This window comes from Ammospiza nelsoni, chromosome 22 (genome assembly GCF_027579445.1).
Source record: "Ammospiza nelsoni isolate bAmmNel1 chromosome 22, bAmmNel1.pri, whole genome shotgun sequence".
NCBI lineage: Eukaryota > Metazoa > Chordata > Aves > Passeriformes > Passerellidae > Ammospiza > Ammospiza nelsoni.
In genome coordinates, this window is record NC_080654.1 from 1174534 (window position 1) to 1195754 (window position 21221).

General features: G+C 44.7%; 1 protein-coding gene across 1 annotated transcript in view; it reads left to right on the plus strand.

Moving 5' to 3' along the window:
- The window catches only part of PEX14 (peroxisomal biogenesis factor 14), a gene marked incomplete at its 5' end in the record, with an annotated part of 66128 nt that overhangs the window by 449 nt on the left and 44458 nt on the right, over positions 1–21221 (plus strand). Inside the window, one exon of the mRNA XM_059487710.1 lies at positions 3484–3531. Coding sequence (XP_059343693.1) covers positions 3484–3531 — 48 coding nt within the window. The remainder of the gene's footprint in view (positions 1–3483; positions 3532–21221) is intronic.

Consider the following 21221-nt stretch of genomic DNA (forward strand, 5'->3'; position numbering starts at 1 on the left):
CCAGAGAGAACGGAGACAGCGTGCAGCTGGGCTCTAAAACTCTGTGCAGCCCTGTGCAGGGTAAGAGTTGGACTCGATGATCCTTGTGGGTCTTTTCCAACTCAGACTGTTCTGTGACTCTGTGACTAGTTAGAGGAGAATGTTGTCTGTGCCTTGCAAATGTGAGGGATGGAAGGAGATCCTTGAGCCAAGAGCATAAAAGGACAAACCTGAATGGGGAGAGCAAAAGAGAAATGTAAGTTCACTGGTTTCAGTGCTCAAGAAACACTAAAAGCTTGAGATATTTTTGAACTGGGACGTGAAATGAATGGGGTAGCTTGAGGAAAAAACAAGCGTGATGGAGTTGTATTTAGTGTACATTCTTATTTTCCCGAAGGCCTCTTCCAAGCTGGGTTGTGTGACTCTGTAGCACAGGTGTGATGCGGGTGTACACAGTGAAGGCTTCCTCTCACTCTCACTGTCCTGTTCATGATCTAGAGTCACTTGTATTTCACTGCAAGCTCAACCCACCTCAAATTCCATGCCCTCCTGAAGCTCTGGCATCATCCCAGACAGGTTCCTGTGCGTGCTGCCAGTGGGATTTGGTAAAGGCCTTTCAGTGCCCCCAGGGCCCCACTGCAGCAGGTCTGGCTGTGTGGGCAGCTGGGAAGGACACAGAACAGCCTGCCAGTGACACACTGCTTTGGGCAGTCACTCAAATCTGGCCCCGTTTGGCAAAATCTCCATGAACCTCTCTGTTGGTCCCCTTATTTTGGACTGAGAAGGCTGAGTTTGTAGGGAATGCTATTGAACTAAACTGAAATAGAAATAAGTTACATAAAATCAGTACTCTTGGCCAACCAGCACAAATCTGGGTTGTGAAAGGCCGAGTTACCAAACTCACAGGAGGCAGGGCAGCTTTGCATCACCCAGGTGTTTTCATCAGCCCCAGTCTGAGGTGCAGGCATTGCAGCCCATCCCTCACACTTCAGGCGAGTGCTTCCAGAATGAGGAAACCTGAAACAGTCTGTGACTGGTCCATAGGGCCCCTGGGCAGTCTGCAGGGCTGGCAGTTTCTGAGAAAGAAATCTGGTTAATTGGCAAATGTGGTTGCCTAAAACCATTCAGGTCCTCTGAGTTTGGATGTTGTATTTTCCCATTGCACACTTAAACCCCCCCATTTATTTATGTTGCTTTACCTCAAAATAAGGTTCCATGCTTGGAAATGGGAGAGCCTTGCTTTTTAACCTTATAAATGTAGCCAAAAACACTCGTGAGTATTGAAGGTGAAGAGGAGGAGTCAGGTTCTGTCCTATCACGTGCAGCAGTGCTGGATCCTCAGGCCAGAACGAGTTACTCACACCCCTTTTGGTGTCTGTCCTGCATCTGGTGTGTGAGGAGCCCCTGGTGTGGGCACGGGTCAGGAACCTCCAGGCCAGCTGCTGGGCAGGGCACTGGGCAGGAGCCTCTGGTGTGGCTGCTGGGCAGGGCACTGGGCAGGAGCCTCTGGTGTGGCTGTTGGACAGGGCAATGGTCAGGAACCTCTGGGCAGGGCATTGGGCAGGAGCCTCTGGTGTGGCTGCTGGGCAGGGCACTGGGCAGGAGCCTCTGGTGTGGCTGTTGGACAGGGCAATGGTCAGGAGCCCCATGTCCAGCTGCCACTCAGCCCTGCTGCCCCTGAGCCCTGGCACACCCCAGGAGCTGCTCTCACCTCCTCCTCTCCCTCCTGTGCTGCTCATGGAGCTGCTCCTGCTGCCCCAGCCTGGCCCTGCCTGCTGGGGACAGGTGTCCCCATCTTGTACAAGGTGTCCCGGCCCATGGCAGGGCCTTGGAATGAGATGATCTTTGAGGTCCCTTCGACCCCAGCTGTTGTTTGATTCTGTGACTCTTTACCATCTCCTGCGGGTCTCACGCTGGTGCTCATTCCTCAGCCAGAACTCTGAGAAGTGTTCAGTGCTCACACATTCTGGGAGCTTGGATGGAATTGGAGTCTTACAGCTTCGCCTGGAAAAAGGAGATGTGATTGAAGGACACGTGGTAGTGGGTGACTGTTCAAGAGGGCAGTTTTGGAATGAAACAAAGCAATGAAAATATCTTTACAAGTCTCACAGAATGTAAACACCGCTCCTCTTACACAGCCACTGCAGGTTTGACACTGTTACCAATGCTTGTAGAAAGTTGTCCCCATTGCACTCTAAACGTTTAGAGGATTTGATAAAATATTTGCTTTCTGCCCCTGGTGATGTTTGCTTATTTATTGCCAAGCTTTCAACACGAGACAGTGAGTAGTGGCACTGCCTCACTTAACATGTTTATGTTTGGGCCCCATCATGTTTCCTATTACAAATCAGGTTAATTTAGATGCTGAAAAGGGAGTGTCAGATGTCTTATGGCTTATTATCTGTTTTTTCTTAGTTTAATTTTCTCATTCTCATGAATTAATATATTGCCTCAAGCAGTGTGGGGAGAGGGGAGTACTGCAGCTCAAATGAAATCGTTTACGTAGATAGAATTATGTTCTAAAGGCAATAAATATTTCTACCAGAGATTTAAAATACTTTGTTTTGTTTAGAAATCATGTTCCTTGGGCCTTTAGCAATGTCTTTACTAAAAATAAACAAAAGATCCTGTCTCTCTGTTACTGTTTTTTTAATAGTAAAAGAAAGAGAAAAGCAAGATGATGGTGTAGCCTGTGAACAGGATAAGCAATTTCAGATTTGTCTTGGCTATCAGTGTTTCTCCAGTGCCAAATACTTTGCTGTGGGAATTTCCTGAGGATGTGAATTCAGTGGTGGGTCCTTCCTCCCTCCCTCCCACCCAGAGGTTATGGCAAGTGATCCCAGAGAGTCCCTGCCCACCTGTGAGGTCTGGCTGGGTCCTGGTGATGATCCTTGTCTGGATGCAGATGAGTTGCAGTACATTTGAGTTTCTGGCACCCTCTTGTGGTAAACGCTTATTTTATCTATATTGTTTTTGTGTATTTTGCAAATGGGAAAAATAAATGTTGCAATACTTGGAAGGTGAGGTGTGTTCATAAAAATGAGGAATAGAATTGGAGGACAAAACTTCTTTTAATTATGTGTGGGAAGCAAGGCTGGTCCTGGTTCTGCTGGCAGTTTGTGAGGTTTAGGGGAATCATGGTTATTTAGAAATCTTTAGAAGAACGGTTCAGAAAACGAAGGATGCATTACTGGACCCTGGAAATGGGAGAAGTATTTAAAGATTTGTGTTTTGTGCCCACTACTCTCATGCCATCTGTCAGGAGCCTTGCCAGCTCTCGCTGCTGACTCTCTAGAACCGGTTCTGCAGATTCTCTAAATTCCCTTGTTTTAAAGGGGCAATGAATACATTTTGCTGTGGTTCTGACCTGTTTGTGTTCAGTCCTGACAGAAGCGCTGCTGGTAGCACAGAGCAATGTGCGTGCCAGGTGCTGCTCGCAGGATGAGCGATTCTGGCGGTGCCCGTGGGGTGGCAATGTGAGCTCACTGTGTTTCTGCTCCACAGGCTGGCTCCTGCCCTGCCACTGAGAGCGCCGCGTCTCGGGAGCCGCTGGTGAGTTCCTCCAAAGCACCTGAGAATGCCTTGTTGGTAACACGCGAGTTGTTCTCTCTGCCGCATCGTTTTCCAGCCCTTGTTTTGCTTTTCTGAGGAGCTGCTGCTTTGTGGAAACGGTGTGAACTGCCCCGGGGGGCCATGGTGTTCACACCTCAGAATTCTGATCTGTGGCCACCACCTCCAGTGAGCCTGGGTTAGACATGGGTCACCTGGGCCGTGGAGAGCCTGGGTTAGACATGGCTCACCTGGGTTAGACATGGCTCACCTGGGTTAGACATGGGTCACCTGGGCCGTGGAGAGCCTGGGTTAGACATGGCTCACCTGGGCCGTGGCCTGTCCCAGGATGTGCTCCTGTCCACAGCCTCTTTAGGAAAGGGTCTGAGGAATGCTCTGTGCAGCAGATTCATGTGCTGTACTCTTTACAAAAACCCCTCTGCTGCTCAGAGACCTCATTCAAGCTGTCTTTATATTCAGAGGCACTCAGAGTGAGCTTAGAAATGTTTGTCAGCTGGCAGTGCGTGTAATCCGATGTTTTTACTCTAGAAGCATTTTGGAAAGGGCCCTGGGATTTTTTTGTGTATGAGGATAACTCAGAGAACCCTGTTTTGTTTGTTCTTTTATGGTGATGCAGAGTGGGAAGTGAGCCACTACTCCTGGAGCTGCAGTATGTGGATTTTACAACCTTGGGTCCCTTCCCTTCCCTTCCCTTCCCTTCCCTTCCCTTCCCTTCCCTTCCCTTCCCTTCCCTTCCCTTCCCTTCCCTTCCCTTCCCTTCCCTTCCCTTCCCTTCCCTTCCCTTCCCTTCCCTTCCCTTCCCTTCCCTTCCCTTCCCTTCCCTTCCCTTCCCTTCCCTTCCCTTCCCTTCCCGCCAAAACCTTGACAAAATTCTTAGCCAATACTTTCCTCCTAAATATATAGATCTCTAAATTTCTTCTGCTGCTTTCATTTGTTGATCATAGCTATTTGCACGGAGAAGACTCAAGTACTTGTGACACTGGCCACATCAAAGTATATTTGTCAAGTTACTCTGACCTAGAGAACCCAGGAGATGATTTTTTAAAAGGAGAGATGTGAGTAAAGACTGTGAACCAAGAAAAGTCAGTATAATGCATCTCATTATTGAATTCTGAATTAATGAATTCTGTTGCAGTGGCAGTCTCTCTAATGACATTGTGCCATCCCTTAATTGCATGGACATCTGTACATGAGATTACCTGAAGTTGTGTATTCCACCATGTGCTTTGTGGTGGATTTGGTGGTTTGCTTTTGGAGGAGTTGGTTGTCCCTGCCTTAGAAAGGTCAGGGCAGGCAGCAGATCATCTCAGCTTGTGCTGTTCAACAGCTTGTTCTTTCTCAAGGCAGATTCTAACATTACCCTAGATATAATTAATTTCTTACTGTATATATGACTGCAGAATTGCTCAGAGGAAGTGTATACAGTTGAGTATCTTTCTGTTTGGGTGGATATTCTTACAACATAAAATTATTTATACACTTAAAGAACTCCAACATAAACTTTATTCTTACGATGGTGAGTCTGGCATGTGAGCTAATTAGAGCCCTCTGAAAGGTGGAGGTTTCCTTCTTATTTTTTTCATTAACTTTTAAAAAATAATAAACTCTTACAGTCTTTGTCACGTTTGTTTAGGAGTCAGTATTGCTTCCATCTGCTCCTCTGTAGATGCCTCATTAAATGAGCAGTTGAGGTCTGTGAGCCAGATGACCTGAGTGCCACCATCCTGCTGTGGCTTCCCTGTGGCCAGGATCGTGCAGGCTCCCTTCCACACAGCCAGGAGATCCTGGCCCATAAACCAGACTCACATGGTGCTGTGTCATAAAAGTGTTTATGGAAACACCAGAGAGCCCTGGCACAGATCCAGCAGTGCCATGGGGGGCTGCGTGCTGGGGGATCATCCTGCGCCCCACCTTTGGTGGGCAGCACTTTGAGAGCCCAGAGGAGGGAGGAAAGAGTCCCATGACCAACTTCTGCTCTGCACCCCCTCACCCCTTTGGACTTTATTGGTGAGTGGAAGGATTCAGTGCTTCACAGGACTGACCTGTTTGGATCACACCAGCACACAAGAATGAGAAAGCAATAGAATTGAAACACTGCATTGTATCAGCAGACAGACTGTTGTTACAGTCTCAAGCTGGTTTTTTACTGGATTTGTGATTCTACTGGACATTATGCTGCAAGGTGCTAAATGCAGCATCCTGCCCTGTGCACGGGGACACTGTCCCTGCCTACCCTGTGCCCCTGCCTACAGCCTGCTGCTTTCAGCAGGACCCCAGGAGAAGCCAGGACTGCTGGTTCTTTGCACAAGGTGCTGTAGCAGTCTGACACATCACATTGTGTCCTGCATTTGGGTCCTCCAGGGCACCTTGCAACGGTTTATGGCGCTGCTGAGGCCTTCAGAGTGCAGCCCTGCAAACTCATGTCACAATGCAAACTGCTCTTTCTCCCACCCACTTTTGATATTGTGAGCCACCAAACTGGGGGTAACAGACTCCACACTGAGTTACCCGGTGTCCTTACAGTGCAGCCCCTCCCCAGCAGGAGGTCAGTGTGTCACAGCAGTGGCAGTGGCAGTGGCAGGGTGGCACAGCCATAATTCCTGTAGCACACAGGACGCTCATTTCCCCGGCTGTCGGTCGTGGCCCATTAAAATCTGCTCCTGGTGGGAAGTGTAACCTTGTGTTCCCGGGGTGTCAGCACCTCGCTCTGCTGCTGTTTACAGCCACGTTTGTCATCGCCAGCGCGGGATCAGCTTCTCCTTGAGCCCGGCTTATCAGGGAGCACTGCTGCATCCCTGCTGCTGGGAGCAGCACCTCTGATAAGCCTCTGAACACTTGTGGAATTGGAATAGGTTTGTCTTTTACAGCCACTCAAAGTCCTGGGATGTGCAAAGGATGTAACTACATAGGACAAACTCTTTCTGTGAGGTTAAATCAGTAGAAAATGCCCTTTACATCAGGAATCTGTATCCTTGGTCTAATGTCTCTCCAGAATGTATTTAAATCATGTGTTTAGCTTGTTCTGTTTCATTGATAGCAGAGTCTTGTAGCTTTTTAACCATCCTGTGCTGCTTTTGAGGTGTTTTCAAGACCTGTTGGCCTTTGCTTTCTGCCCAACCTGCTGCAGCCTAAATTACAGGTCTGAGGGTTGTGCCTGGAAGAGCCTCCAACATGAACCTGGGCTGGAGGGAGAACCTAAGGAAGGAGAGTTGTCAGTGAGACCTTTTGACATGCTGTTGGTTTGTTTGGGTTTTTTTTTCTGTCACAAAGCACATTCATTCCCTAGCTGCTGTTTGGTATCTGGAAGAAGTACTAGTTATAAATATGAAAGTACTGGTTATAAATGTAAAGCACTCTCTTGGTTGCTCACTTAAGTTACAAAATCCCTGGGTCAGGATTCTTTTGCAGATTATTTAATTTTTCTTTTTTTATTTTTAGCATGTTCTGTTTCTTTCTGTTTCTTGCTGTAGAGGAGAGCAGTTAACACTGAAATGTGGACATTTTATTCCTTTTTTTACAAGCTGTCGAAACAAGAATTACTGCTGCCCCTATAGCAATTAGTGTAGAGTTTGTTGGAATGTGCTGGAGCCCTTGTGGCTTTTCCCCACCCTTTGTTGAATTGATTTTCAAATATTTAAGGGTCAGGGTAATGGCCAGAGCACTTTTAACTCCCCTTTTTGTGCAAGCATCACAGGGTACATTGCAGTGAGTGACAGTAGAATTATTAAATCCTTTCTGGTTTGTTGTCTCATTTTATACCTTATCTGTTCTGCTAAGCTTCCTTTCAAGTAGAGTGTGAGTACAGAAAATTTCATTTAGGTTTCTGAGAAAGGAGCTTTGCAATTGAGATTTTACTTTTAGCTCTAACTGTTGTCACTAGAAGTTGGTGGACACTGATTCTAACAAATACTGTTGTCTTTACCATTTGAACATGAGTGGATGGAATGAGGGGAGGCTACAGATTTGTGTAACAAGATTTGAGAGAGCTTGTTGGGGTTCATGTTAGTTAATGTTACTCCCCACCACACTTTATTTTCCACTTTCCCACCCTTTGTTGTTTAAGACAAGATTTATACCTGTTTACTGTACAAAATTTCCGTCTGCCCCAATGGGTTTGTTCCTAGTGGTGGCGTGCACGGAATGATTCTCTGGAGGTAAATCTATCCAGAGGGGATTTCCAGACAGCCAGAGTCAGTAGGCAGCCAGCTCACAGCCCCCAGGGAAACATTAGTCAGGGTAATTTACACTGTCAGAGGAGAGGGAGAGAGACCTCAGCTCCAGGACCTTCTGAGCCCGTGTGTGGGGATGCTGCAGACGGTCTGGGAGCCCCTGCAGGTGCTGGCCAGCAGTTCCACAGGCTGTGCAGGGCAGTTCTGTGCAGATTTTGGGTTTATTGGGCCACGAACAGGGAGTCAGGGGTGTGTGACTGCCGTGCACAATAACCTTTGGTTTGCTGCAAAGAGAGCTCTGTGGTTTACTAAGCAGAGCTCTCTTGTGTTTGACCTTCTGATAAGTTCAAGATTATTGGGTTTTGTCTGTTTTTTCTCTCTTTCTTCTGGGTGTTTATTGACTTCTTTTGTCGTTCATGCAAAGTGCACTTGCTTAATCTGTCGATTCCTTTTACTCTGTTGATTTAGACAAATATATTAATGTGCTCCAAGCACACAGATGCAATATGACTCACTGAGCACAGTTAAAGAAACACTGTCCTACCAGGTTAAACTGCCCAATTGAGCTCAGTGGAAAAGTTTAAATGACACTTCAGAGTGGTGGATGAGGCAGCACACCCAGGACAGGGACAGTCTGTCGCTGACAGGGGCATGAGTTAGCTCATAATCCTTTTTGTGCACTCGTGCAGGAAAGCTCTGAAAGCAATTTCTACTTGCTTTTCAGACAAACCAACATCACTGGTCAGAAGACTTTTAAAATGGTTTTAAAGTAGTTATAATACACTAAGTTGTATTTTATGAACACACAAGGAAAATAAAGTTCAGGGAGTTAGGTTAGAGTCTTCTATAATGTTAGGTATGATTTGACTTCCAGAGATCCCAGGTCTCTCACTGAAGGTAAAATGGAAGTTACAATGCTTTGAGACACTGGAAAAACACCCTGGCACACAGTTAGGAAATACTTAACACTTGGTATTTTCCCCTTAAAAAAACCAAATTTTTGTGTTTGTGTGATGTTTTCAGGGTCTGAATGTGCTACACCTACAAACAGTATTTTACAGCTCATGTCCTGCTTTGCTCATCATTCCTGCTCCAATGTGGGAGCTTTGCTATGTGCAGAGCAGCTTGTAGAGGGCAGCAATTGCCCACAGTTGTGTGAGCTTGAGGAGAGCAGGGACCAGCTGAAGAACCTCACCAGAGTGACTGAATGTGTTTTTAGCTGCTTGACATAACTTTGTGGAGGAGCTTGTTCTTTGGAGTGCCTCTTGACTCACAGAATTAAATTCCTACTCTGAAAAATGTTGCTAGAGATTGTTAATCCTCTCCTGCCTCTAACACCACCATAGAGCTGGACTCCATTTGCCCAGGCTCTGCCTGTGTCATTATTACTGCAGCCTGGGATCCATGAGATTATAGATGCTTATGTGGGATAACTTCCCTCATTTCTTGCCTTCCTCCTTCCTTGGTCTTCATCTCCTGCTTTTACCTGGGAGATCATGCTGTTTGAGAACATTTGCCATGTCTGTGGCATCTTGGTTGTGCCTCAGATATGCTCATCACATTAAAAGTGAGGTAGCAGGGGCACAAAAGGCAGAATATTCAAGAACCTGAAAGAACGTTCTCTACAGCACACAAGAGTACATTCTTCAGATTCTTCTGATGCTAGCACCTTCAGAACCAAGGTTTGCCAAACTAGGAAGTTGAGAGTTGGTATAAATCTTGGATTTGGAGTCCCTAACCATCACACTTCAGAAGGAATTTTCACTGCTTTTTGTATTTCTTGTGTTTTTCCATATGTCACTTACATTGCAAATCTTTGCAAACAGCCTAACAACATTTTGGTTTGTTTATTTGTGTTTGTTTTGTGTGCACAACATAGCACCTCTCTCTGTTACACTGTACAAACTGTGTCCTCTTCCCAGCCGTCACCCTGTAACACCCTTCAACAAGTGTCAGTCTGGAAAAATAACAAAGAAAATATGCATGGCTTTTTAGTAAAATGATTTTACAGCTGGAGAGAAGCAAGAGAGGGCTCTCACAGTAAGTGCCACTCCTTTGCATTACTTGTTTCATCTTCTGGTTATAGCAGACTTCTCTGCTGTCAGTGTTGTGGTGCTTTGTCAGGCACCTGAATGGCCTGAGTGATGGTGTTCCTTGGGATACAGTTCAACAGTAGAGGATATCTTGCTGCAATGGAGATTCCCAGCTCTACAGTGAGAATTTCCTGTGTCTTCCAGCTTGCTTCTGTTTGTTTTGTGTGAGATCCTAAGTGTTTCCTTTCCTCCTTAAGCATCTGCACCCTTCAGATGTTTGCAGACAGTTATCACATCATTTCTCCTTCCCCCCACCCCCATCCTGGTCTCTTAGCCAAGCTCTACATATTTAGCTCATTTAATCTTTCCTCATAAGTCAAGCCCATAATTGACAGCTCTGACACAGGGAGTCGCATTGGTTGCACATGCTGCCAACAGGATATAAATACTTTCTGTGCAGTGATTGAGAATTACAGACAAGGCTGAGATGAGCTGCCCCTAGCCCCCCAACACTGCATTTCTGAAAACCCCTTTTCTGACTCAGGTTGCCACAATTCCATAAAGACGGACTTTGCTTCCAGTGTAATGGTCAGCTGCCAAACACCCAGTAGGCCTCAGAGCAGTGCAGTCAGGTCCCTTTGGAAATCCAGTACTGGTGCCCCATTTCAGTGGGATTGCAGTGAAATTCTTCTGGGTGGTGCTGAGTTCCCCTCCAGACATGCAGGTGCCTCAGGCTGCTGAAGCCATTCGTGCTGGGAGGCAGGGCTGAGCTCCCTGAAGGGAATGGCTCCTTCCCCTGTGTGCCAGGAGGGAGCTCAGGTGGCACCATCCCCGGCAGGGCTGTGGGTGCCTTTGGGGTCCTGGCTCTCCTTGCAGGAGTGGGAACCCAGGAATGTTCCCCCTGGAGGAGGAGGCAGCTGCCTGTCCATGCATTGGCACACACACATCTGTTTCCAGCCGAACATGTTTGGAGGTTGCTTTATATGAGCTGTCTCCTCAGGTTTGTTGCCTTCTCCTGAAGAAGATGGGTGGGCAAAGGAAGGTTGTGGAACTGGTAAATGAACTGATGTGTGCTGTGTGAGGCTTCATATGCTGCAGCCTCCCCAGCGGGCTGGCTCACAAACGTTACGTGTATTATTGCCAAGCATGCAGCATAAAGAGAACATTTATGAAAGGGAATATCAGAGGAAACATTATAGCAGGGACCTTATAGCCTTTCCATTATTATGGTTTAAATCTTGATGTGGTCTTTATTTGCAGTGACACTGGGACCAGTAAAAAGTGTTTTTTTTTCTCTTCCCCTCCCCTCCCCTTTCTCCCTCCTTTTCATTCTTTTCTTCCACATCCTGTTCTGAAGCTGTGGTGCAGAGATACAAATCGTTAGACATGCGAGTCCTCGGAGAGCCAGGTTTCAGTTTGTGTGGAATCAGCCCCTTTTGACTCAGAAGTTGGAAACCAGATGACTCACAGTGATGCATGTTTGTTGTTTTTAATAACTGTCATTTTGCAAAATATGGTCAAAGCTTCAAACCATGACTTCTGGAGTAGGGGTGGTGTGTATTTATTTTTAATTTGAGAGGCTATAAGCTGGAATGAGTTTGTTGCTGCTGTCTTCCATTCAAATCTGAAGTAGAATTACAGCATTGAAAATGTGAAAGATTTTAGACACAGTTTTTTCCTGTTACCTGAAAAAAAAAATTACTTTATTAATCAATTACTTGAAAAAGGCTCCAGGTGCCAAACATCTGGTGGGATTGTAGGCCCCTGGTTTATGTTTATGTTTTTTAATATATACCCAAAGGGACAAGTTTCTTAAAAAGGAAGCAGTCAGATGTTTTGAATTTGTGGAGTTTTAAAAAATAAATGCAATTTCTGCTTTATCATTTCTATTTCTAACAAAATTGTTATCTGTCTTCTTTCATTTAAAGTAAGGTAGCAAGTATAGTATTTTAGTGCCAAAATTCTCTATTGGTAAAATCTTGTAGCAGTATGGAAAGTATGAAAATAGCTATACATTTAATTTTCTAGAGATTTATTACTGCTTGTACAGCAGTTTGTAAACCCTAAGCTCAGTATTAAGTGCTTTATGACTTTTTTTTTGTGTTTTACTTCTTAATTTGCCTCAAGAAGTATTGTAATTTGTTGAAGTTCTGCAGGTTTGTTTTGCAGGTCAGTTAATTTGAAGTTGTGTGGATTTACCAGTAGAGGGGTACCAGGATAAAGATTTGACTGTAAGTGTGAAGTGGCCTTGTGACAGAATTTGTCATGGCCATGGGTTTTCCTCCCGTTCAGTTCTCAGATTTGGGTGCTTTGTAACCATGTCTGTCATGATTTATATTACGATCTGTTGCAATTGCTGTTGCACAATGTAGGGCTGTGCTCCAGTCCAAGGGAGGCAGACTGTCAGCCTACCTCAGCCTGTTGCTTCTTGTTAGAGAGTGAAAAAGCAGCTACTGATTTAAAGCAGAGAGCTTTGGGTTCTGCTTGTAGGCTGAGACGGGCTATCTCTGCAGTGGTGCTAGAGAAAGCACGTTGCCTTTACTCTGAGGGAACACACATCTGTGTGCTGGCTACTGCTGGCCAGCTCTGGTCTGATTCCTCATTCCTGTCAGGAAAGAAATGGCTTTTGGTCTTTATTGTTTTAAAGTGAATGTACTTGCTTGTGAAAGACAGTGAGGCAGTGGCCTTGGAGGCTTAAATTGTCCTCTCACTGAAGCTGTGGCAGCAGCAGAGCAGGATTCCCCACCAGGACACCCCCGGGTCCCAGGAGACCCAAGGAGAGCTCGGTCTCTCACCCCCTCCGTGCCTGCCTTCCCTCTGAAGCTGCCAAGAAGGATGCCAGTTTTTCCATTTAGCTGACTATTGTATAGACCTTAAAAGGGAAGGTTTTAATGCAGTTGGCTGTGATATGGACTGTTAAAGGGAAATTATTTATTTTAACTGGCTGCTGTATGGATTATTACGAGGGCATTCTTTCAGCTGCAGCTGTATATTGACTGGGGGGTGTGCTGGGCTCTATTGGTAGTAGCTGTCATATTGACTGTTACAGAAAAGATCTGTATTTAAGCCATAACACTGCACTGGGATCTCCCAGGCAGGATATTAATGCTAATTCATCTGCTCACCCCCTGCTGTGAGTGTTATTTGTTTAAATCTGTAGAATCCCACAGCGCATTTATATCCTCACTAGAGTGAGCTCCGCTCCCTGTAATTATTTAACATTATATGCTGATATAAATTGTAACAGTTAAAGAATGGTAATGAGTAGCAAAAAAACACAAACTTAACCTTAGAAATGGCAGAGTCAGCTCTTAAAACAACAGCCAGCAACTTTCACTGTTGCCTGTCTTTTCCCAAGTCCATATGCACAATATTGTGCATACATTATGTGTGTGCGTGTGTGTTCATGCTCGCACTGGCAGCGGTGCCAGGCAGGGCTGTAATTATGCAGAATGTACTGTGAAACTTATGCACACTCTTAATTACATGCAGTGCCTACGTACAGCAAGTTTTATCTCTCTGCAGCTCAGCTCCTTGATGAGTTGCTCTGATAGGTGATTGGAGTCGGGGCCACCGCGTCGGCAGAGGGAATGGAGCCCCTGGATTCTCCTCCCAGGGAATTGTGTCCCAAGGTTAAGCTGAAAGCCATCGGGTGTCACTGTTGCTCTGTGTAGGCTCGGCTGGCAGTGGGTTTGTGTGGCAGTAAAAACTGGACTTTGGAAGTAGTATTTTTGGCTATAAACATCCAAGGCATTTACACATAATTTATATATAAAGTGCATGTCCATACACAGCATTTAAGTGTGGGTGGAGTGAGCGGAGGTGGCTCTGTTGTGTGTTAGCTGACTTTTTTCTTTGCAGTTTCTGTTGCCTGTAGTAGCATTCGTGTCCCAAAATGCCACACAGGATGGGCAGCTACTGCTGAATAGCTCTGCATTCTGCTCTGGAAGTGACTGTGGTTCAGCAGTGGCGATGACCTGATTTCTGTATGCAATTTGCCTGTGAACATTAACCTGTGAGCAAATTTTTGGATTTATGATGTGACAACTGTGGTGTTGAAACAAAATTATATTTGGTTTAGATTTCTTAAGAGCTTGGGAACTACAGGGATTAAAAGGTACTGTAGACGTTTTTAAGCTGTAGTATGTGTGTCAAAACTCATTGAAAATTCAGCTTTGCATTCAAATGGTTCATCAATAACATACAAAAAATCCACCAACTTAAAATGGAGATGGCAGAGAAAAGCCATGTAAATAGCAAAGAAAATGTGATTTAAAAAGACTTTACAGTCTGCATCCCTTCTGATTTCAGGTAGGGAGTAGGAGCTGGAGTAAGAGGAGCTGAGCTTGTGCTTGATTTGCAGAGTAGCTTGATGGTCGGTTGGGCTGCGTTGGCAGCATGGACCTGTGCCAGACTTCACCACAATTCATACTGTGTCAGTTTAATAAATGCACTACTTAAATTATGAAATTACAAAAGAAAAAAGAGAATGCACTTATTCAGACTCTTAATACATTAAAAATAAGGCATTAAAACACTGCCTTTTTTTTTTCCTTCCAGAATCAATAATGAACAGGAAGGGTTGTAGACATTAACAGTCATGGACATTCAAGCTCTTATACATAAATTATCTTAGAAAAATGCACATACGACTTGAATAATGTAAATACATTAATGCATTTAATAATTTAAACATTAAAGCGCATTCAGGAATTCGTGGCAGAAGCTGTTCTGAGATAAGGAACGGTCCTGGAAGTTGTGTGTCCCGAGATCGATGGCTGGCTTCTCCTTGAGAAAACTCTCTGGGGAAGTCAGGCTCTGCAGCTGCAGTGGCCGCCTGTCCCAAGAAATCCCAGGGCATTGCCAGCTCTCCTGCCTTCCACCTGCTCCTCTCTCCCTACCCCGTGCATGAGCCCTTCGTACAGAACGTCCCAGGGTCCCCAAAAGGTCAGGGTGCACTTTGACATTTTGGTTTCTTCTGTGAAAAAACCAGAAGGAGCTGTAGGTGAAACAGCTTCAGAGAATGAAAGTTGGTAAGACTGTCAGTTGGAGGGAGTGAGGCTTGGGCAAGCAGTGCACTCCAGGAATGCTTGGCTCTTTCTTGAAGCCCTGAAAATCAGAAGGTTGGCTCCAGTGTAATGACAAATAAGGGGATTTATTCTGTTCCTGCTCCTCTGCTCTGTGGATTGAACCACCTTCAGCACTGCAGAGGCACCAAACAGGAACACCAAGGTCTCCTCATACAATGCATTTTCCTGAAGATTTTGAGCTGCGTTGTTTTTGCTGATGTACTTAAATTTGGAAGGTGTGGTACCCACCCCTCATGCCACTTTTCCTGGGTTCATAGCCTTGCTTTTCTCGCCTCTCCTGCAGGCAGGTGCTTTGGAGGTCATTTGCACCCTACAGCCCCACTCGTGGAGTGGTATAAGGTATCGTGTTCAGGCCTAGATACTGATGGAGCTAATGATGGATCTAATAAAAAAGAGCTTAGTCTGATCCCAAAGGGAGAAGAGTTGGGTTGGTTAATTAAAGGAGCCTGGCACAGAGCACCTAGTAATTATAGGTGCAAGAAGTCTGAATTTGAAGAGGATGGTGCAGCTGGAGAGGGAGGCACCCAGAGCTCTTCAGGCTGTGGGCAAGAATGCAGCAAAACCAGATCTGGAAGTCAGACCTGGGCAGAATTCCTTAGTGAATTCTTATTTATTCCATTTTTTAATGAGGACCTGAATGTCTCGTTATGTATTTATGTTTTTGCATGCACATGTGTATGTACAATTCCAGTTACACCCTATGGCTGGGAGGGTGATTTTATTAAAGACCAGAAGATTGAGAGACAGATGTTTTAAGAGACACAGGTCTTGCCCTATAGTAGTTTGGGATAATTAATGCTGCATTGGTTGTATTATCAATGCTGCTGGGTTGTTATCTCCAGCATCACCCAGGAGCCTGTATCACTGTGGGGCAGAGGGGCTGGTGCCACCAGGACCTGCTGGGAAATTGCTCCTGAGCTCTTATGTAGGTGTAGGGTGGGGAGCAATGCTGTGTCATCACACTGTCATCACCAGTGCTGTGTCTCTTTATAGTCAAGTTCCTTAAAGCAGAATTTCTCAAACTTAGGTTAGAACTCCAAAGGGATGCAAAGGCTTCAAAGGAAATCACAAAGTCACTCTCCAGTAAACAGCTTTCTACTTGTAATTACTGTTTGGGGCTCTGTTCCTCCTAGTTTGAAGAGGTAGCATTTACTTCAGTAACTCTTATTTTCCTGAAGGAACTTGATGCCATCTCAGCTGAGGAATGTGGGATGAGCCACCACAGTAAATGAGTGAAAAAGGGAGTCAAGCTTGCATAAATTTTGAGAAGCAGTGCTTTAGCAAATTTTATTTTCTGCGGCTAAGTTCTGGAAATATTGCCTGAAATGGATCTACTAACTTCACCTGATGAAACAGAGACAGCTATTTTGTCCCCAGTGGATTTCTCAATAGACCTCACCTGGGGAAGGTAGGACTGTCTGTGCAGAATGTATCATTAGTTTTAGTGCTCAGGACTAAATAATCAAGGAAGCTGTAGGTTTTCTTCTGTCCTTTCAGGTGGTGTGCTGTATAGTGATGGGTGGATCGGACTAGAAAATGATCAAAAGATGAAAAGCACCAGTGTTTCCAACTATAGGAGATAGTGCACAGATGAAAGCTGTTCTGAGAATTTGACTTGTGTGCTGACCCTATGTATGTGCTCCTTGACTGTCCTAAGTATAAAATATACAAATGTTAACTTAAGACACCTTTTTTGAGCTGTTGAAATGAGGAATGTTCGTGGTGGTTTTGTCCAGTTCTGGTGAGTCTGTAGCTCTGCTCACCTGGACAAAGGCAGAGCTGAACAGCTGGAGCAGGCAGTGCCCCTGTGGAAGGGAACAAACCTCAGCCTCCCACACCTGAAGGGCGCAGCGTCGCTGGTGGTAGGAAGGGGTGTGCCTCGTGCATGTGGGAAGCTCCTGCAGGGGATTGTTCATAATCCTGCTGAGGAGAGGACTCAGTGATGGGATGCTCTGGACGTGGCCTGCAGGGAAAGCAGGGGAGTGGGTGGGGATCTCCCTGGGCTCTCATGGCTTAACAGCCATGTTCAGCTGGATTTAGGAGGTATAAGCATTTATGGTAAATTCTGCTGCTGTATCACAGCCTGCTTTCTGCTTTACTAGCTTTGTCTCCATGGGGGTATTCCATAAATTATCCCATTTCACAGCCTGAACTTTTCCCCCTACTTAGAGGATTACATGGGGCAGAGATGTGAGAAGAAAGGGAATCTTGACACTACTCCACCTTTTTATCTCTGTAACTCCATGTATATCTATCTGTCTGCTCTCACAGGGGCTAGGCCTTCTGCCTTCCAAAACCCTGCTTGGAAATTGCTGATTCAAGCAGGTAGCAATTTTAGGGCTCCTTACGAAATAAATGCCTCCTGTGTGCTCCCCTGGCCCTGGGATTTCCTCTCTGATTTATCCTGCTCAGGTCTGCTAATGTCCCTTGACTAAACGGGGCACGGTGTGATGGTGTGAAGGTCATTTTCTATATGCAGTATACATTTCTGCAGTCATGGTGGGAGGCTAGGACATCTGAAGCAGCATATCCTGCTGGGAAAAGGAGGAAGAAAAGGATAGTCTGGCTCTTCTTTTCACAGCATCTTGTGGTGGGATGAAGGTTTTGACAGCCTAATTCAGCATTTAGAGAAAGAACCAAGCAGAAAGATTCCCCCTCACCCACTCCTTGCAGCCCAGCTGTGACAAACTGACAGATAATTAACAAATCAAGACCTCCTATTAGCCTTGTCCCTGATGCATTAAAGCAGCTCCTACGTTGCATGTGTCCTTTAGCTAATGCCTGTGCTTTCTGGCTGCAGAGTGAGGTAGGAACATCTCTTCAGAAAGGGAGAGGGGCCTCTAAGGTGTCAATGCACAAATGTATCCAGGAGTAGAAGTTGTCTCTAAAAGGAAGCGGTGGACAGCAGTGCCATGACTGCATGGAAGTCACTCTGATGGTGCAGTGTGTCTATGGAGTATCTTTTGGAATGTAGGGCTGAAAGGGATGTATGGAATTATTATTGAATCCCTCTTGTTTTTACAGAGAAGGACAGCAGTTGAAGCTGTAATTGACAGGGCAGGTTTTTTGACTGGGACTAACCAAGGCTGTAAATATGACGTGCCAGGAAATGTGGGTTTTGGTAGAAACAGACCTAATGTTAAGATCTTAATATTGCATTATGAGCAGTGAACTGGTACCTGTTCCTCTCTGTCCTCAAGTTGCTGGAACTGTGGCTAAGCCCCAAATAAGATTCTTCTCTTCACTTCAGCTCCTCTCTTTTGGAGAAGAATGACGAGGAGGGTCAATATCCCTCTAGCTCAAGACATTAAATAGACACAAGCCATTGGTTCAGCTTAACACATGTTAAAGGGGAGAGAGATACCTAATTGCATCAAAGCCACTCTTAAGTTCATGTATGTGGAGCCCATCAAGCTGAAAGCATCCAGACAGCATCTGCTGTTATCAAATCACTCTTGAGTCGAGCTAATTAAAATAGAGCTTCATTTTTCTGAACCATTGTTTGGCAGGAATTTGAAACAGGTCTAACCCAATTTCTGTGTGTTTATGAGCCTTTATTATATCAAAAGTACTTTTCTGTAAATGTACAGGGCAGTGTTAAATGAATTGATCCGCACTGTATCACTGTAGATGCACTATGGGCTTCCTAATGATTTCTCTTTTAGCTTTTTCCAGATATACCCCAGAAAAGCTTGCTTTGTCCCTTATCATGTCATCTTCCTTCTCTCTTTTCCTTTCTATCTCACTCTCAAGAAGGTAAATGTCCTTGTATTTCTTTCTTTCATATCCTCCTCCTCCACTCTATTGGGATTTTTGTATTATTAAAACATTTACACATTTGCTGCCACATGCAAATGCAGAATAATAAACCAGGACTCTTTATACTCCAGATAAGAGCAGGAGGTCTCTCACCACTGATTTTCACCCTGTTGGTTACAGAGGATGGAGAGGAGGGGAATCTAAATGTTGCTGTGTTGGATCTGTTTGATACAGGATTATTTTCTTCAATATTTTATGTTAAACATTTTTTAAGCATTTATATTTCACCATTCAAATTCTGGGTATCATATTCCTCTTTGTAATTTGCTACAAGCACAAAAGTTAAAGAGATGTAGAAATTTCTCCCTAAAGACAAGTTGCACTCTGTGGCGTATGAAAGCTAATTCATGAATATTCTCTGCAGAAAGGCAATACCACAAATATGGCCAGGCTGTTCAGAACATTTGAGCTGGAGTGGCAGCCCAATTTAAACAGTAAAGTCAGGAAATAACTATTTTTCTGGTACCCAGTACAGCTCAAGTTGTTCATATGATATTCTTGAGTCTTACATTTATTTCTGAGCAGTGGATTCATATTACAAAGAAAGTAAGTGAAGGATTAGCATTAAGTAAAAATCTGGACAGTGATGTGTCTTGAAATATCCCTGTGAAGGCGATAAAGACTTTGGACTTTTAAGAATAGATGGAAAAATACAAAATAAAACCTATTTTTCTGTATAAATTATAAGGACGTTTGCTCCTTTTAACGCAGTTAATTCACCTTGGAATGGAATTTCAGTGCATTTTATTTTGCATTTAATGCAGCTAGTTCTGAATGTGTACATTCAGCTCCTCTGTACAGCCTAAGAGCCATGCACAGAAATCTGTACTGGGGGCAAGTGCAACGTTCTGCCATAAGCTAACCTGTGGGGAAGGTTCTATTAGATGTTCCCAAAATTGTGAAATATCATTGACTCCAGTTCTGTGCTTTTAGAGAGCTTCTTACTCAGAAGTTTGCTCTCTGTTCATTGACAGTGACTCTCTCCTGATTCCTCTTTTAATAAATTTAAGTGACTTTAATGCTGGCAGAAAGCAGCAGAGTCTCAGCATTCAGAGGGCGCAGCAGGGATGTTGTGCTGTGTGCTTTTTCTGTAAGTCTTGTAATCAGACCTAATCTGAGGGCCCTGCTGCTGGGGGCTTGCCTGAGCTATTTATTCCGTTCCCATCTCCTTTTCTGAGCCCGTCAGGGTGTGCAGTGGGTACTTTCCTTTCCAGCAACCATCTCATCAGTGTGGCCCCTTTCTCAGCCAGGGGACAGGGCCATGGCTTGGAGGGAAGAGTTTCTGCTAGAGCACAACTGTACAGGTAAATTCAGATATTCTTACACGCAGAAATAATTCAGACAACAGCCACAACATCTCTGCTCACATCATGGTGAGTACAGGATGAGTGTCTCAGATCAAAGGATATCCTCATAGGCTTTCCAGCATTTCCTGGATGTGCAGTTGTTGCTGTAGTTTCTACTGCAAAAGAAGTTTGCTGTTCTTGCAAGAAACGCTCTCTGTGTTTTACAACACCAACAACAAAGTCAAGCATTTGATCTAAGGATCCAAAAGCCCAGGAAATGCATCTCTGGGGTTCCTCGTCAATTTGGGACCTAATGAAATATAAAAAATACTCAATAAAAGCACCCTTATTACTTTAAATGTTTAAATGTGGAGTTTTTAGCCATCAGGTTAATGTTTTTGTATCTTTTTTTGATTCGATTGTGAGCACTTTTCCAGGTATCTCTGCCACTTGAGCACTAATTGGATTTCCACAGATAAACGGTGCTAGCTGCAGCCCTTACATCACAGTGTTTTTACTTCATCATCATTTTATTTGTTTTTACTGTAAAGGTTAATAAATCTTGGTGTGTTTAGAGTATGAAACAAGGCAGGCAGGCAAAGAACTGCAGCGTGAAGGGGTGAAGTTTTATATGCTGCTTTCTCAAGTCAGAGGGGTGGGAGGAGGAGCAGCTGTCCTTTGTGGTGGTTCTAATGGGCTGCTGGGTGTGTTAGTCACCCAGGGAGTGATCCATAATCCTTAAGATAAAAAGCGTTGATCTCTCCACTAGTTCTCAGACAGAGCTCTAAGGCATTTGAATTGGGTTACCATTGATTTAAGGTGGGGAGAAGAGTGTAGTGTGGGTCTGCCTAAAAAGGGATATACGGGATTTATTTAGCTTATTTAATTTTTAAAAGAATATTGGAGGCCTTTCAGTGCAAGTGTGCCACGTTCCTTATGGATTCTCAAGGAAGTTAATTCAGTACTTGCCAGTATTTTAGTGAAGAACTTACTGAATGGCAGATTTTAGTCAAAATTTAGGCTGTAAATAAATTTCTGTGAGAATTTATCAAGGTCCCAGATGTTTGCTGTCTCATTCATTTGTTCAGGAAAGTGTTTATTTTTTAATCTTTCTCATGGTTTCCCAGGAAGGTGAGCTTGACTTCCTACCACAGCAGAGGTTTTCCAGCCATGAAGGCAGCGTAGAAGCCCTTTTTGGCCTAGAGGGATTGAAATTAGTGCATTCCAAACACTGAATTTTGGACTCTGTGGCTTGATAGAAATTGATTGACCGGT